The sequence below is a fragment of the Neltuma alba genome, unplaced genomic scaffold (assembly GCF_004799145.2).
Source record: "Neltuma alba isolate B1F8T4 unplaced genomic scaffold, ASM479914v2 tig00013128_pilon, whole genome shotgun sequence".
Classification (NCBI taxonomy): domain Eukaryota; kingdom Viridiplantae; phylum Streptophyta; class Magnoliopsida; order Fabales; family Fabaceae; genus Neltuma; species Neltuma alba.
In genome coordinates, this window is record NW_021637447.1 from 94,000 (window position 1) to 113,445 (window position 19,446).

A 19,446-nucleotide genomic window follows, 5' to 3' on the forward strand; every position below is an offset into this window, starting at 1 on the left:
ATCCGTGTTGACCAAACAAGGCTGGAACATTGACTTTGCCAGGCGATAGGAAGAGTACTTCAAGTCAGATCAACTCTCTCCAACCAGTGACACCAATCAGATTCATAGCTTTGGCCCAAAAAAAAAATTCATAGCCAGCTCTCTAAGGATACTTTTCTAACAAATTGAACGAGGCACTCCCTCCACTCACCTTTGTTTTCCAAATATTTCTGCAAATCAGCCTCTCCATGAAGAAAAACCACACTGCAAAGTTATGCAAGTACGTTGTGAGCTTTGTGGTGCGTCTTTCCCTCCTTTTAACTACTTTGAAAACCTGTTCTTCAACCGACATCCCTTCAGACAGAATCCTCCTCGACTGTGGTTCTTTGGAAACATCACAATTCAATGGAGCAAAATGGACTGGGGACACTCACAATCATTTTTTGCCTCTAGCGTATAGCGAAACATCTTCCGCACGCTTCATCTCAAACCTGAGCTCTAGAGTACCAGAGATCCCATACTCAACGGCTCGCGTGATTCATTATCCATTCACGTACTCTTTTCCCTTCTCTCATGCCCTTGTGTTCATCCGCTTTTACTTTCTTTCGACTTCATACCTGGGACTAAGCCCCTCTAAGGCTTACTTTTCCGTTAAAACGGGTCCTTATACTCTGCTGAGTCATTTCAGCCCATCTGTTGCTGCTGACGAGCTCAAATCAGTCTTCTTCACCAAGGATTTCTTGGTCAACGTCAAGGAAAAGAGACTTGACATAACTTTCATCCCAGAATCTCTAGCTTCCAATGCACTTGCCTTCATAAATGGCATCGAGATCTTCTCAGTGCCTCTTAATATTTACTCTACAGGTTCCCACATTCCCCTTCCTTTTCCTGGGCATCAGGCACCTTTCTTCATTAATGATGACTACGCTATTGAAATGCTTTACCGGGTTAATGTCGGGAATGATGATTATTCAGTTGATGCCATAAATGCCTTTGGGACATGGGGCAATGATTTAAGCTACATAGCAGGCTTTAAACACGGAAGTGTGCTTAATATTAAGCTTCGTCCAGCTACGGTGACTTATCACTCTTCCAAATCCAATGACTATTATTACGCAGCACCAATAGAACTTTACTGGACCGCCAGGACAATGGGTATCAGCGGAGATAACACGAGGTACAACTTAACATGGTCATTCCCTGTTGATTCCGGTTTCAAATACCTTATTAGGCTTCATTTCTGCGAGATATCCATGGAGATAACCCAAGTCAACCAAAGGGTGTTCAAGGTGTATATCAACAACCAAGTAGCAGAGGAGAGCATGGACTTAGTTGCTCTGACTGGTGCACCACTTGTCACCTTATACAGAGACTACGTGGTTATGGTTCCTATGGAAAATGGGAAGAAGCAAAATATGTCAATTGCCCTTCACCCCAACATGAAGTCAAAACCCAAGTATGCTGATGCTATACTGAACGGCATTGAGATCCTCAAGTTAAGCGACAGTAGCAAGAATCTTGCAGCCAGCATTCAACTGAAAATGGAACAAAAAGAGAAGAAATCTCGACACAGCATTATTATTGGAAGCACCGTTGGTGTCATCTTGGGGTTGCTCATTACATTTTTAATCCTTATTCGCAAAACTGGGGCGAGAGTTAAGTGGGGACCTTTTCGGGTGGTCCCTTCAAACTTAGCAGGCAAAAGTCCCAAAAATTTGCATGCAACAGTCAGCTCAGGTCAATGCTACCGATTCACATTAGCAGAGATCAGAACAGCCACGAACAACTTCAGCGAGGCTCTTGTCATTGGGGAGGGCGGCTTTGGCAAAGTTTACAAAGGGTTGATCCACGATGGAGTCACCAATGTGGCAATAAAGCGCCGTAATCCGACTTCCCACCAAGGATATAGAGAGTTTCAAAACGAGATCAATTTGTTGTCCTCATTCTGTCACATGAATTTAGTGTCGTTGCTAGGATATTGTCAAGAGGGCAATGAGCTGATACTTGTCTATGAATACATGGCTGAAGGCACTCTTCGTGATCACTTGTACAAAACAAAGAAACAGCCATTGCCTTGGAATCAGAGAATAGAGATTTGTATTGCTGCAGCTCGAGGGCTACATTACATTCATACAGGCACACAGCACCCAGTTATTCACCGTGATGTCAAGTCAGCCAACATATTGTTGGATCACAATCTGGTAGCTAAAATTGCCGATTTTGGGTTATCTAGAATTGGCCCCACCTCCGCATCCCGCAGCCATGTTAGCACTAATGTAAAGGGTACATTTGGCTATTTAGACCCAGAATACTACAGGAGAAGAAAGCTAACTGAAAAATCTGACGTTTATTCATTTGGGGTGGTGCTGTTTGAAGTGTTCTGCGGAAGGCCAGCAGTGAATCCTCTGGCAGTGGAAGAGGATGGCGAGAAGATTGGCTTGGTTGAGTGGGCTTGGCAGTGTCATCTCTCTGGGGAATTTCATAGAATGATGGACCCGCATTTAAAAGGAAGAGTTCCATCAGGTTGCCTCAAGGAATTTGTAGACATTGGCATCAAGTGCTTGGCAGAAAAGAGCAAAGATAGGCCAACTATGGGGGAAGTGCTTAGTAGTTTGGAGAAGGTTCTGTTGTTGCAGGAGAGTTTGGACGGACAAGAAATAAATGGAGATGCACATTTCCATATAGGGACAAATGAGGATACCGCAAGCAATAGGTTAGTTGATGAACAACACTTGCACAACGAAATCGTGCCAATGGATTGATGATGAAAAGCAACAGATGATAGAAACTGAATTGTAATAACTCGATACATGACATTGAAATTGTAGGAAAGCTGCTAGTATTTGGGCGCATTCGTGAGCCAAGCATATTGGGTTTGGAGAATGTGATTTGTTTTGTGTTATTGTGTTAAGTGAGCATTTGAGTACCCGATCCAAGGCCGAGCAAGCACCGACACAAATTATCATGCCCCACGAACAAAGGCGCACAATCAGTTTTTACCAATTTTCCCTTTTAATTTTTAATTTAACTTTTTTTTTTATTTTGAACTTGAGTGCATTGCTGACATTTTTCAATTTTTATATCATTGTCTTCTGGCAAAAAAGGGTTATCAATCGGTCAATAAATGTCATTCCCCCTTTAAAAATTTATCTCTCTTGTTAAATTTCTTTCATCTCTTTTAAAATTTTCGACCAACATAAAAGGTACTCATAACATATCTCATATATGATTCTTTTTATTTCATCTTGAAGTAGGTTCATAAAAATTAAAATTTACTTGTAGAATTAAATGAGAGGACCAAAAGTCTGACCAAAAAATATGAGAGGACCAAAAGCAATAGGTTAATCAATGAAACTGTACGGATGGATTGAGAACGAAAATTAAGCAGTGGTAGAAACTAAATTACAAAAATTCAGTATATCTGAATTATCTTTTAAGTGAAGTCACAACATCTTGATGCACTTAGTGTGTAGTTCACAATTGAAACAATAGGTCAGGGAAACTTCTTTAACTTTCTTTCTTTTTTTTGGAAAAAAGGAAACAAAAATTTGAAGAAAAATTACAAGTTAACAAATAGGCATTTTATAGTCATATCACTTGTGTTAAATACATAGTCATATCACTTTTCAATCAAACCCATTTCTAATATGCCACAGCCTAATTGTCAGTGTGTTTGAGACTAATGTTGAGATCTTGTCAAAACCACGATTTGGGAAACACGGTTCCAAGCCCACATGAGTTTGTCTAATCAATAATCGGCTTGGTCAACGCACCACCCTTCTAATTATCAAATCACCTATCTTGCCTCTTATATACATGATCGTAGATCAGCATTTTCACGTATAATTTGTTTAAGCAAGAAAAAGAAGCTGATTGTCACATGTAGCTTCCTTATTAACAGGTCAATTGGTTGAAGAAATACCTCAAAAACTTAAGTTATATAAATACCTCGTTTGTTACTCTCTTAATCCTTAATGTAAAACCTAATTTGAAAGTAGATATTTGTCTTATATGTAAAATCTATTTCACATATTTATCAGTTTTTTTGTTTTTCATATTAACCCTATTGATATTCCCTTAATAACAACCAGGTAAGAGAGAGGGGGGAGAATTAAGGAAAATGATTAGGGTGTTTTGAGGGAAAAAAAGATCACATTAACTAATTTAACGAACATCTTTAATTTACTCAAATTAGTTAATTAGGCTTTACATTAAGAACTAAAAGAGTAGCATATATTATGGTTTGATGGAAAACCATCGACCTGAGTTGAGAGCAGCTTTCTTAGATGAGGTGGCTGAGAACTGGAATTATATCATTCATGCTCTCTGTAAAGCACGCAGACTGGAAGATGCTAGGAGGACATTTAGAAGGATGATATTCTGCAATTTGAGCCAGACGATCAGAAACATTTGTCCCTTATTAATGGTTATGTCTTGGGGGACAAAAGGTGAAGCGAAAGTTATCAGCTGATGGACAGAAGGGGAACAAATTTGATCAGAGTCTTGTTGAGGCTTTCTTGTATGATATGGTGAAGGGAGGTTTCTTTGATGCAGTTATGCAAGTTATGGAGAAATCTAATGAGATGAGGATTTTTGTTGATAAGTGAAGATACAAGCAAGCGTTCATGGAGACTCATAAGAAACTCAAAGTTAAGAAAAAGAAAGTTCAGAAAATTGGAAGCACTTATTGCCTTTAAAAACTGGGCTGCCTTAAATGCTTGAATTTAAGGCAATGCCAACTTTGCATCGAAAGCTTTCAAACTTAGCATCTGGCGGGCACAACTCAAAATGAGGGATGAAGATGAATTTAATGTGGCATGTTCTTTCAAGAAGCTTAGGCTTGGCGGATTTCATAAGCTCTGTAGCAACCTAAGGCTGTTTACCTGATTGCAATCATTTTGGGCTCATAGGATTCTTCATGATCAAGCTACATGGTCTAATTCTCTTCCGCAGTCGCATGTTCTTTGACTCATTATTTTGACCCTCTTTCCAATTAATTTCTCAGCTGACCATTACATTTTGAGCTAAATGTGGTTTCCCACATTCTTTCGTTTTCTTCTTTCCCCATTTTTAGGCTTTGATGTTTGTCCTTGACCATTTCCTGGTTGACATCTACCAGATATAATTCTTAAGAGTTGATGTTGTGCAAATGACGCTTACCATGTTATACACTTGTGAACTCTGCAGATCGCTATATGTTTTCCTTTGTTCTGTCAAATGAATATAAATAAGGTAATTTCGATGAACATCAGATTGGTAAGCCCCTTCCTTGCTGCTCTTCCCCAGTGGATGAGGTGGCCTATAACCATAAGGCATGTCAATAATCTAACAGACTCAGTCGAGTTTAAATGGTTAATATAACTACCAGATAATGCTCCATCAGTAACAAGTCCTTCATTCTGTTGCAGGCCAGTTAATCAGTTTTGCAGTGTAGATTTTTTTTCAAGGGAATCTCTGCATGGTACTAAAACCATTGATTAGGATTATCTAGCAGACACTTTTGAGAATAAATTTTGACTAATATGATTTAGCTTTTGCTTTAATGAAAACTAAAATATGCCTACATCCTAAGATATGTGTTCCAAACATTAATTGTCATGCTAAATCACATGGTCTTCTTCACAGTCTTCTAGATCATCTTGGCTTTGAAGATGACAAAATGCCCAATGAATAGATGAGCAGGAAGTAGGCCACCAAAGGTTTTCTGAATATCAAGCTACTCTTTTTGATGGTTCCTCAGATTTTATGGACTCCAATCACTGTGAAACATTTTGTAATTTGAACTTCAGAATGGAGCAAGCTCAACTTAAGAAACTAAATGGCTGTCCATAATGGCGCTAGAAAGGTCTATTGGCCAATGTCTTACGTAGTGGAATATCGAACTTTTAGAATACACATACAAGAAAATTGAGAATACATTCCAGTAGTTGTTACCATTACTAATTTCTTACCTGTAGCACATGACAGTGTCAATCCACTTCTACCTCGTTCCTAAACTCGAGAAACATAAGGACGATTCAAAACTAGATAACTTCTCGCTAAATATATCTACCTTTATTTTGGGCTTAGGTTTATGAATATTGAGAAGATGAAGAGATCAAACACTTCCATATTCAGAATCAAGTATACATGCAGTAAATATTCAAGGGAGAAGTGTGCGGATATTTTCTGTACGCTCGCTCATTTACAAACAGTTATCATATATGTCTTCGAAAGTCAGATTACAAGTCTTTGCATTGAATTAATTTGTTTAAAAAACCCTACTAGTTTCTTCCCCCTCCAAAGTGCATCTCCCAACATGAGTTCGCACTTATGTCTTCTATATACCGTGTATCCAAACTTCCCTTGTTAAAGTTCCGCAGAATTTAGTTTTGAGGATAGTTTGACAGTTGAAGCCTGCAGCATTTCCCTACTAATTGATTTTTATAAAAATTAGTTTGTGAAACAAAAAACTTATTTAGATTATGATTGAATAAGTAAGTTTAGTTTGTAAAATTACCAAAATAGGGTATGACTTTTATTAAATAATAAAACATAATTAAAAATATGAATTTACAAAATATTATAATTTTAACTTATTATAATAGACAAAAGTTATATTTAATGAATAAAATATATTTAATTAGGAATCATAGCAATGTGAAAATTTTTGAACCAAATAATATTACATAATTAATTGAATAATATACTCTACATAATTTACATAAATATAAAGTGAAAAATAATAGTAAAAATTGAAAATATTATAAAAATTGTTAAAAATTATTTTCACTTGAGAGAATATTATAAATAAATAACTAAAAAATGATTGGAAAGCACACGGAATATATAGATAGAAGTATAAGAACAACATAGATATAAGGACAAAAATATCTTTTAATTTCAAAGAACTGCCTTTGCATAAGTCATAAGTAAATTTTAGATTATTGGCAAAAAGAAAAAAAATAAGTTTTAGATGTTTTTGCAATCGTATTTAAAAAAGCAGTTTTTGACTCATAAGTTAGATGGGCCAAAAACTGTAATAAATAGCTTCTAAATTTATAAACTTACTTATCACACCTATAAACTACTTTTTGCTCCCAAAAAGTCTTACCAAATAGGCACGTAGCGATATCAACATGCAATAAACTACATCAAACTCCTTCTAACTTAGAATCAAGTACTACCTCTAGTTCTTAATATAACATCTACTTTATAGTATAATTTACACTACAAAATAAATGTTAGATTACAGACCGGAGGTAGTATATCAGTAGCGTCATTGGAATTTAATGTAAAATAAAAATAATTTGAAGGCTATGCAATTGGGTGTTGATATGATATGCCAGTTAAGTAACAGAATCATTGGAAAGGTCTACTTTGCTTCATTTTCATATGAAATCTTTGCTCAGCTGCCAGGCAACACTCAACAACCTTATATTATTGTAAAACACTAACAACTTCGATTTAGGCCTAAAAGTACCCAAACACTCTAAATTTTTAAAAAATCATAGTTTGGGCTCAAATCATGATTTTCTCTTCCTAAACCATGGTTTTCATAAAAACAAAAGTATCTTGCTTCCAGAAATTAAAGACTGGTACTTTGGATAATTATTATGGGCGTCAGATAGATTGGCTTGAAACCTCGCAGCGGTCAGACCTCAAAATGACTTGGGTTGGCACGTGGCTTAAGAACACGTGGATAAACAAAATAAATAGTGCATGGGTGAGTACGGAGGAATATTTCCAACTTTCAAAACTAGTTTATGCTGTTTCATATTTTATAATAATCATTATAGTATGACATTTCATGTTTATAGTTTTAAAATAAATAATATTTTCTGTTAATAAAAGCAATTATTTTTCTAAAAACATATTTAATATTATATTTTATAAATATATGTACACATACTAACAATTAATTAATTATATTTTTATATATCATTTATTATGTTGGAAAAAAATTATTAGTAAATTTATTACTTCAAAAAAAATATAAATTAAAACATATCTTTTATATAATTACCATATTAACTTATATACTTTTTGATAATTTGTATCTAAAAAAAGTATTTCTGACAATAATTATTTAAATACGTTTATTCTATCAAAATTATTTTTTTAAAAAAACTATTCTTTTAAAATCTATTTTTAAATTTATTTTTTGACTGGAAGTTATTTTTTATATAGTTTGAATTTGTCCAAGCACTTTCCTAATCTGATCATGCAACGATTCGCTGTCGGCAAGCTTTGAAATCCCAGAACCAAGGGTACAACTGTCTTCATTCAATGCAACGAAGGGACGGGGTGAGAGTGACAGGAAAAATAAAGGAACGAAAGACGGTCCAAAGCCTAAAAGCTTCATCACCGTCAAAAGCAATCGCACTACATGTCAAAATAATTTGATTAAGATCAAATTCAGTGATAAAGAGGTAAACTGGATTGGATTACCAAAATAACTCAGCTGGTGTTGAGCTGGATTAGTGTTTTGTTTATTTAATACTCCCTCGCATCCTTTTTTTTTGACCAGGCCTCTCATCCTTTTCATACGCTCCAATTATCTACTTTGCATAAATTAATAATAATGTTACCTTTTTTTGGATCAAATAATAATGTTAGTTAGAATCACATTTTTTGCAATAAAATCTCAAAATTATCCTCAGTAAAAATCATAGTTGGAGGGTCAGGTTTATTAATTAGGAAGTTTTATACTTAGTTAGGGATACTACGTGAAAAAAATCAGTCCATTAGATAAAAGGGAAAATTGGGGGTAAATCCTTTATTAAAAATTTAATTGGCAAATGGGATCTAAAGATTTTGTGTAACTTAACTTCTATTATGTGCAACTTAACTTTCTTTGTGTGCAATTTATTTTCTCTTGTGTTTAAATAAAATTCTTTTATATGCAAGTCTTCTTTTCTATATGTAAACTAATTCCTTATATCCAAATAATATTTTGTGCAAACCATCTTTCTTTTATGCGACATACCTTTCTTTGTATGCAACTAATGATGTCTTATGCAATCAATCATCCTATGAACCATTTGCCAATTAAATTTGTAATAAGGGATTTATCTCCAATTTTTTCTAGATAAAACCTGCTATATTATAAAACATGTAAGAGGTTAATATACAATAAGTACTAGAAGAGTACTTATCTTAGGTATGTTTTCTGTATTAAAAGGTAAAAAAAAAAAAAAAAGCTATTCAAATAGTTTCCATCCGTGTGTATTTGTCAATTCCATATCGTTTATTTTTTCATATTCTTATATGTACAATATTTACTCCGATTCTAAATATAGAAGTTAAATAATTAATTCATATAAATTAAAAAAATTTAGTTTCACTTAAAAAAATATATTAGTTAAATTTGTTATCTGTAAGTAAATAGGTATTAATTATTAAAAACACTATAGTTTGAGAAAAACTAATAATTAAGATAAATTTTTTAGCTAGCTATAGGTGAACCATGAGTACTTTAACAACTCTTCCTTATGCGTCATTCAGCTTCTACAATTGTTACCCTGTGTGTCACCACATTTGCTATTGCTTATAGTGCGAGGAACAATATGCATAGACTCAGCAATCCCCAGTTGTCTCACATACATAAATGCAATACATTGTGCGGTTATAAAAAAATTTTAAGGACAGTACTAGTCTTAGTATTTAGATCATTCTAATTCTAATGCTAAAATATGCTAAAAGAATATTGAAGAAATGAAAAAAAATAAAAAATGTTGCACGAAAACAAATAAAAAGTTGAAACATAAGTTAAATCGCATTAAATCTTTACATATTTATTTATATTATATCAAGGATTAATATAATTTTTTATCTCTAAAATTCGGGGCTATTTGGGTTTTAATTTCTCAAATTTTAAACCCATGATTTTAATTTTTAAAACCTGGTTTATTTTGAAATGTTAGTCCCTAAAAATGTAACAATATTAAAATCTACTAAAATGTCACAAGCATCATTAAAATAATGATGTAAACTTACCGCATAGCACCTAACTAGTCTCATGTGGATGATAAAAGGGGAGAAAAAATAGGTCCTCAAAACGCAACTCTTTAGCCTCTTGTTTTTTCTTTTTCATTGTTTGTTTTTTGGAGCTATTCATGGCGCTGCACTCTGTTTTCTACACAAGATCCAGTTAGGTGTCATATAGTGAGTCCACATAACTATTTTTAATAGGGACTAAAACCACAAATTTACAATTTGAGAAACCAAAACTAAATTGAGCTCAAATTTTATAGACAAAAAATTATGTTAACTTTTTTTTTTTTTTATCAGCACTTATATTAATGTTGACATTGATGATAACACGTGTTTTCGTGGCATTGCATTGGGAAATATGTCTAATATAACAACATTTTGATAAAAAAAATAAATGTGATTACAGCTCACTTCTTTTACCATAGATAGAAAATGTTAGTATGAAATTGAAAGAATTATAATGAGATCCTAAAAAAAATAATTATTATTAAGTCCTAATAATAATTACTATCTCGGAACCTGTTACTACAGGTGTTTCTGCTGTCCGTCGTTGATACTTTTATGTAATTATGTTTCCTAGTTGAAACTCGGTAGCATTTCTCCCTATAAACTACTCATTATCAAATATGGCATAATAATATTACTTGAAATTCACTGCACCCTGCGCCCATCATTAAAGTAGTTGATAAGTTGCAGTTTACTTGGGTCATAGCGGTGGAACTTATTATAACAAAATCGGAGCATAGTGGAATATTTTTAAAAGAAGAGGGGGGACAAAATTGCCATAAAATTATCAAAGAAGCCGATAAACTTCAAAAGCACCATTGCATGATATATCAGAATAGATTTTGAAATAAAATCGCAGTCAAACGCACAGACTCAGAGTTAATTCAGCCAAAGCTCAACAGTGATTGAAGAATCTAAAAACTTAAAAGGCATTCCGAAGATTGGAATTCAACCTGGTCACTCAGCAAATGAAGGACCTGCCTAATGATACTTGAGACAGGCTGTGGCACATTAAATACCTGTAGTTCCCTCTGGCTGCTTTGCAGCTGCATTAAGGAAAAAGGAAATAAGGAAGCAGCAAGGCATCCGCGTTAATGAAGCATATCGTCTCCACATGTAGCAATATGCAAACCCATTTATTCAACGTTCCTCGAAGTCTTCAAGTAGAAAGCGTCAAAAAAAGAAATAAAGACCCCCAACTGGGGTTGAGCTGGGTCAATATCGTGCTTAATATGATGGGTTGACCAGCATTAACCACGCGGCTGGTGTTCCTTCTATGCACGTCCTCTAGTGCGATAAATGCATGTGGTTTACCCCAATTATAGTTGCCTTATCTGTATCAGTTCAGTTTTCTGTTTCCTAGATACATATGCTCAACCATGAATACTTCATCTTTTTCTCTTTTCATCTCTCTGTTTCTCCATCTTTTACTCTTGCCTCTCCACATTGCTTCAGCTGATAATGCCAGTTATCTTCCCTTGGAAAACATTGCCCTCAACTGTGGCACTAGCTCATCAGAGCAAGTGTCCTATAATGGGAGGAACTGGACTGGTGATGCGGGTTCAGAGTACGTATCCTCTAATGCAGAAGCCAAGTCCCTGATGGCCAAAGCCTCTCTGATTAATGAATCTGTTCCTGATGTTCCATATATGACTGCCCGAGTATTTTACTCTCACTTTACCTACAGGTTCAACGTGACTCCAGGTCCAAAATTTGTCCGCCTCCACTTCTACCCAACTTCTTTCTTGGGTCTGGATGTCTCCAGAGCTTTTGTATCAGTCACAGCTGGTAATTTCACTCTTCTGCGTAACTTGAGTGTTTCTCTCACAACTGATTACATCAACAAACCATATCTGATGAAAGAGTTCATCATCCATGTGAGTGGAAGAACCTTGGAACTGACTTTCACTCCATCATCCAGTGCTTCGGATGTCTATGCGTTCGTCAGTGGAATCGAAGTTGTTTCCATGCCATCCAATCTCTATATTCGGGGTGATAATGCCCATATTCCTTTAGTTGGTCATTATCCTGTGCTATATTACATTCATAATGATTCTGCCTTGGAAACCGTATACAGAATCAATGCAGGAGGGGATGAGATTCCAGCCAAATATGATACGGGGATGTTTCGCACTTGGACCAGAGATAATGACTACTCATTTTTACCTATAGCCAGTGAAGAACCCAATGACATGGCCTCGCCAATTCTGTATCCAGAAACTACTCCAGCATATGTTGCACCAGAACTTGTCTATCGCACAGCCCGGGCAATGACGCCCTTTTCAGATGAACGTCTTAATTTAAATTATAATCTGTCCTGGTTCTTCCCGATTGATTCTGGTTTCAATTATCTCATTAGGCTCCACTTCTGTGATATTTACCGAGACATAACTTTGGTGAAGCAGATAGCTTTTATTATATATTTAAATAATCAAACAGCTGAGCATCGATTCGATGTAATTGCTGTGAGTGGTGGTCCTAGAATTCCTGTGTACCGAGACTTTGTAGTGAAGGTTCCTGAAACTAGCGAGGGAAAGCAGGATATTTGGATAGACCTTTATCCAGATGTGCAGAGCAAAGCTCAGCACTATAATGCTTTCTTGAATGGTGTAGAGATCTTCAAACTTAGCAATTGGGATGGAAATCTTGCAGGAGTCAACCCTACCAGTAGCAAGTCTGAGTCAGTTGTGCCAGTGCCCCATGTTGCAGTGTCAAAAAAGCCGAAGAGATTGGTATTCATCATCATTGGATGTGGACTAAGTGTTGGGGCACTAGGAGTATCGATTCTCCTTTTCCTGATTGTTTACGTGTTGAAACCAGTTGAGCCAAGGAAGATTTCATGGCGTAAGCTACTGATCTTTATTCCTAATCAAGTTAGAAAACCTCAGAAGTCATCTTTTCGCCGTCATTTCTCCATGGATGAGATAAGAGAGGCGACAAATAACTTTGATGAGGCTCTGGTCATTGGCATCGGCGGGTTTGGCAAAGTTTACAAGGCTAGTTTTGATCAAGGGTCTACCTTTGTAGCCATAAAGCGGAGCAATCCAATGTCAGAACAAGGTGCTTTAGAATTTGAGACAGAGATCCATGTGCTCTCCCAGCTGCGCCACCACAACCTTGTTTCTCTTTTGGGTCATTGCCAAGACGAGGGAGAGATGATACTGGCATATGAATATATGTCCAATGGTACTCTGTTTGATCATCTTCATTTGAGATCGTCGAGGGAAGAACTACCTTTGTCATGGGTTCAACGTCTTGAGATATGCATCGGAGTTGCAAGGGGTTTACACTACCTCCACACTGGCACAGAGCACAAGATCATCCACCGCGACATCAAGACAACCAACATACTCCTAGACCATAATTGGGTGGCCAAAATTTCAGACTTTGGTTTGTCAAAGGCAAGCAACCGAGCCTTAGTCAGCACCAACGTCAAGGGCAGTGTTGGATACTTAGATCCAGAGTACTTTCGGCATCACAAGTTGAGCGAGCAATCGGATGTGTACTCATTTGGGGTGGTGTTGTTGGAGGTGATAAGTGCTAGGCCTGCTGTTAGTCCAGTTGAAGATGATGAACATAGTAACTTGGCAGATTGGGCTCTGTATTGCTGTGAGAATGGCATTGAAACTCAATTAGTGGATCCTGACCTTGAAGGTAAGATAGCAGCAGAATCTTTTGAGACATATATTGGGGTCGCCAGGAAATGCTTGGCTGAGAAAGGGGTAGAGCGCCCCACCATGAGTGATGTGTTGCAGAGCCTTGTCCTGGCACTGCAGCTTCAGAGAAAGGGTAATATGGTACCAACCAGGGATCGCAACAGAACAGAAAATAGCCATTCACAGGGCAACTCAGATTTGACACCTGGGATTGAGTTCTCCGAGATCATGATACCCATTGGAAGATGAAAGCATTTCCTAACAAAAGCTACTGTACAAGAATCAAAATTGTAAACTTGTGATTGGGGCACAACATAACATATTATTTCTGTAGGAGGAAAATATGATTGTTGTATTCTTCATACATTTTAAATGATAATTATTGTAAGACAGTAAGGATTTCTACCATGATGATATGCTAATTTTTATCCTTCACCAATTTTCTTCGATGAGAACAGCGACGAATTTTGCAAGTAGGAGTGGCCAATGTCTCTCTACAATAAGTAAATGGAGAACATTTTAACTTGGAAGATATTTTTACAAGAACAAGGTATATTGAAGCAAAGAAGCGAGTATTATGTTATCGTAATTCACAAGGTAAAATTTTTGGGAGTTTTATACTATAATTTTTAAAGGAACGTGTATAAAGAAATTAAAAGGTCCTTGAAAATTAATATTTTGATTTTTAAATATTAATTTCTTTTGACCGAATCAGGTTTAGGATATGGAAACCAGACATAGATTCGTTGGAGGTGAGCCATTAAATTTTTAAACCAAGTGCAGAAGTCCTCATATATTAAATAAAATCATTAATGCAAGAAACTACTTGGTCATTGGAGGGAATGTGCGAGTATTTGTGGTGGAAAGTCACTACATCCATTCAGGTATAGAAATTCGGTGCATAACAGTTAAGGGGAAAAAAAAAATGAAGAAAAACAATCTATGTGGGAACGCGGCTCTAAACTATTAGATCATTCCAAAATTCATACGGTAATAAAATATGATTTTAATAATAAACAAAACCAACAGTAGGAGAACACTAGCTCTCCTTGGCATCAGTGATATCCATTTAAAAACACTGAAGTCCAAGAAGTTTTTTTTTTTTTTTTATAAAAAGACTAATTATATAAAATAAAAAAATTATATAATTAATATGGACATTTTAGAGTTTAGGGCATGGTGGTACAGCAAGTTCAAGAAGGAACCTGACCCAACGTTACAGCTGAGGAATTGGTCAGTGTGTCGCTCCGTGCAGACCAAACAAAGCTGGAGTATTGTCTTTGCCGGGCGCTAGGAAGAGTACTTCAAGTCACGTTAACTCCCCGTATCCATCAACGAGAGTTAGTTTAGTTGATAAATAGTCAACTCATAATTCACAAAATTGAAAATTTGAATCCCTGTTACTAATATAAAAACTTTGTTACTGGGTTTTGTGAGTGTTTTCTGAGCCTGACAGCATATTCTAGTCTTGATGAGTATTTAGCACTCAACTTACGTGAACTTTATATTATTGGGGAAAAAAACAACTAAACTCTCTACAACCAGTGAGGCCAATCAGATAGAATCACTTGTAGTAAAATTTGCATTACAAAATTCATCTTATGAACGGAAGGTAGAATATCAGAAACATCATTGGAATTTAATTAATTTGAAGACTATGCATTTGGGTGTCGATGTGCTATGTCCAGTTAAGTAACAGAACCATTGGAAAGTTCTACCTTGTTTCATTTTCATATGAAATTTCTAGTCAGCTGCCAATTGTAAAATGCTAAATTAAATTAGACTGAATCTGATCATACCAAGATTCGTTGTCGGTAAGCTTTGAAATCTCAGACCCAAGTGTACAAATGTCTTCATCCAATCCAACGAAAGGATGGGTGAGACTGCCAGGAAAAATAAAGGAAGGAAAGACGAGCTAAAGCCTAAAAGCTTCATCACCATCGAAAGCAATCGCGCTACAGATGGTTTCCATCCATTGCATTTGCCCATTTCCATATCCTTTTTTGTCCATATTCTCAGATGTGCAAGACTCATTCCATTCCATTAATATCAAGCAATTGATTAAAGTAAACGTCAACTACCAAGTGACAACATGAACAATACACGTGCTACAGCATGTAAATTTAAATTTCATACTTAACTGCTCCCTCTTCACACTGTGACAGACCTGTCCTATTTTTTTTAATATTATTACTTTTAATATAAAAACTACTTAACTAATCTAAATAAATTAAAAAAATTAGTTAAGTTAGTTTTTTTTTTATCAAATTATGACTACCCTTAAATGACAACCCCTTAGTTTTTTTAAAAAAAATTATGACTACTCTTAAATGACAATCCCCTGGCATGTATAAAGGATATTTTAAGAAATGAATTATAAATTTAGAGTGACAACATTGATTGACATCTCATATGAACCAAAATTAATTTTTAACTAACTTTTACGTTAAAAAGTGGATGCAGTAGCTTCTTTTGACTGAAGCATGTCAAGAACGGGACACTGCGCGTGGACCAGACAAACTCGCACCAACTCTCTACAATACAACAAGTGAGACTAATCAGATTCATAGCCCGAACTCCAAAGATAATTTTCTAACAAAATGCACAAGGCAATCCTTCCACTCATCTCTTTTTTCCAAATATTTCCGCAAATCAGCCTCTCCATGAAGGAAAACCACACACTGAAGTTATGCAAGTATGTTCTGAGCTTTGTGATGCATCTCTCCTTTCTATTAACTACTTTGAAAACCTGTTCTTCAACGGATATCCCTTCAGATAGAATCCTCCTCGACTGTGGTTCTTTAAAAGCATCGCAATTCAATGGAGCAGAATGGATAGGTGACACTCACAACCATTTTTTGCCTCCAGCGTACGACGAAATATCTTCTGCACGCTTCATCTCAAACCTGAGCTCTGAAGTTCCAGAGATCCCATACTCAACCGCACGCGTGATTCATTCTCCATTCACATACTCTTTCCCCTTCTCCCATGTCCTTGTATTCATCCGTTTTTACTTTCTTTCAACTTCATACCTGGGACTAAGCCCCTCGAAGGCTTACTTTTCTGTTAAAACCGGTCCTTACACTCTGTTGAGTCATTTCAGCCCCTCTATTGCTGCTAACGATATCAAGTCAGGCTTCTTCACTAAGGATTTCTTAGTCAACGTCAAGGCAAAGAGACTTGACATAATTTTCATCCCAGAATCTCTAGTTTCCAATGCACTTGCCTTCGTAAATGGTATTGAGATCTTCTCGGTGCCTCTCAGTATTTACTTTCCAGGTCCCCACAGCCCCCTTCCTTGTGTTGGGCATCGGGTACCTTTCTTCATTAATGATGACTACGCTCTTGAAATGCTTTACCGGGTTAATGTCGGAAATGATTATTATTCTGCTGACGCTATAAATGTTTTTGGGACATGGAGTTATGATTTAAGCTATATAGCTGGCTTTAAACACGGAAGTGTCCTTGATATTAAGCTTCGAACAAGTAAAATGACTTACAACTCTTCCAAATACAATGACTATAATTATTCAGCACCAGCAGAACTTTATTGGACCGCCAGGACAATGGGTATCAACGAAGATAACACGAGGTACAACTTAACATGGTCATTCCCTGTTGATTCCGGTTTCAAGTACCTTATCAGGCTTCATTTCTGCGAGATATCCATGGAGATGACCCAGGTCAACCAAAGGGTGTTCAAGGTGTATATCAACAACCAAACAGCAGAGGAGAGCATGGACTTAGTTGCTCTGACTGGTGCTCCACTCGTCACCTTGTACAGAGACTACGTGGCTATGGTTCCTGTGGGAAATGGGAGGAAGCAAAATATGTGGATTGCCCTTCACCCCAACATGAAGTCAAAACCCAAGTATGCTGATGCCATACTGAATGGCATTGAGATCCTCAAGTTAAGCGACAGTAGCCACAATCTTGCAGCTAGTGTTCAACTGAAAATGGAACAAAAAGAGGAAAAAACTCGATACAGCATTATTATTGGAAGCACTGTTGGTGTCATCTTCGGATTGCTCATTACATTTTTCATTCTTGTTCGGAAATCAGGGAAGAGAATTAAGTGGGGACCTTTTCGGGAGGTGCCATCAAACTCAGCGGGCAAAAGTCCCAAAAATTTGCATGTAAGAGTCAGCTCAGGCCAGCGCTACCGATTCACATTAGCAGAGATCAGAACAGCCACGAACAACTTCAGCCAGGCTCTTGTCATTGGGGAGGGAGGCTTTGGCAAAGTTTACAAAGGATTGATCCGCGATGGAGGCACCAATGTGGCAATAAAGCGCTGTAATCCGACTTCCCACCAAGGATATAGAGAGTTTCAAAACGAGATCAATTTGTTATCCTCATTCTGTCACATGAATTTAGTGTCGTTGCTAGGCTACTGTCACGAGGGCAATGAGCTGATACTTGTCTATGAATACATGGCTGAAGGCACTCTTCGCGATCACTTATACAAAACAAAGAAACAGCCATTACCTTGGAATCAGAGAATAGAGATTTGTATTGCTGCAGCTCGAGGGTTACATTACCTCCATACAGGCACAAAGCACCCAGTTATTCACCGAGATGTCAAGTCATCCAACATATTGTTGGATCACAATCTCGTAGCTAAAATTGCAGATTTTGGGTTATCTAGAAGTGGCCCCACTTCCGCATCCCGCAGCCATGTTAGCACTGATGTAAAGGGTACATTTGGCTATTTAGACCCAGAATACTACAGGAGAAGAAAGCTAACTGAAAAATCTGACGTTTATTCATTTGGGGTGGTGCTGTTTGAAGTGTTCTGTGGAAGGCCAGCAGTGAATCCTATGGCAGTGGAAGAGGATGGCGAGAAGATTGGCTTGGTTGAGTGGGCTTGGCAGTGTCATCTCTCTGGGGAATTTCATAGAATGATGGACCCGCATTTAAAAGGAAGAGTTCCATCAGGTTGCCTCAAGGAGTTTGCAGATATTGGCATCAAGTGCTTGGCAGAAAAGAGCAAAGATAGGCCAACTATGGGGGAAGTGCTTAGTAGTTTGGAGAAGCTTCTGTTGTTGCAGGAGAGTTTGGACGGACAAGAAATAAATGGAGATGCACATTGCTGTATAGGGATAAATGAGAATATCGCAAGCAGTAGGTTAATTGATGAACAACACCTGCACGATGAAATTGTGCCAATGGATGGATGATGGAAGGTAACAAATGATGGAAACTGAATTGTAACAACTCAATGGATAACACAGAAAGTGCAGGAAAGAGATGAGTTTTGGGCGTAGTCATGGGGCAAGTATATTGGGTTTGGTGTGTGTGATCAGTTTTGTTTTGTTGTGTTGAGTGAGTATTTGAGTACCCCGCCCAGGACCAAGCAAGCACCAACACAAATTATCATTTCCTATGAAATATCAAATGTGTGAAATCCTCACTTGATGAATTTCGAAAATTCATCGGGTTGTTTGCCTCAAAGTTCATCGGGTTTTGTTTGTTTTAAGAGCTTTTGCGCAAATTTCGAAAGTTGATCAGTTTTTAGTTGCCTTTGCATTGAAGATAAATACCAAAAATCAATTTATGCCAACTTGATTTTGCATTACAGACAGATTATTCAGAAACTTCATCGATCATTGAAGGGTTCAAGAAAGATTGCCCCTTAGAATTTTCATCACCACCCGTTTGGCTCTTCCCTGTTGGCTGTTGCTTCTGCTCCTTGTCTCCGTCTTGCTCTTCGACCTCTCTGTCCCCATCCACTTTCCTTTTCTCTCCTGTTTTGTGCTCTCTCTATGGGTTGTCTCTCTTTCTTGGCTTTCCTCGATCTCGCTCTCTCTCCTCCGTTCTCATTTTTACA

At 36.8% G+C, this 19,446-nt stretch overlaps 3 protein-coding genes across 3 annotated transcripts; all 3 read left to right on the forward strand.

Moving 5' to 3' along the window:
• Positions 1-227: 227 nt before the first annotated feature.
• On the forward strand, positions 228-2,741 carry LOC114734701 (receptor-like protein kinase FERONIA). The gene has a single exon (XM_028922342.1). The coding sequence runs from the start codon at positions 228-230 to the stop codon at positions 2,739-2,741; it is 2,514 nt and encodes an 837-aa protein (XP_028778175.1).
• Positions 2,742-11,339: 8,598 nt separating this feature from the next.
• LOC114734702 (receptor-like protein kinase FERONIA) lies at positions 11,340-13,865 on the forward strand. Its single transcript, XM_028922343.1, has one exon. The coding sequence runs from the start codon at positions 11,340-11,342 to the stop codon at positions 13,863-13,865; it is 2,526 nt and encodes an 841-aa protein (XP_028778176.1).
• Positions 13,866-16,279: 2,414 nt separating this feature from the next.
• Positions 16,280-18,796, forward strand: LOC114734703 (receptor-like protein kinase FERONIA). Its single transcript, XM_028922345.1, has one exon. It carries the CDS (start codon positions 16,280-16,282, stop codon positions 18,794-18,796), a length of 2,517 nt encoding a protein of 838 aa, XP_028778178.1.
• Positions 18,797-19,446: the final 650 nt, after the last annotated feature.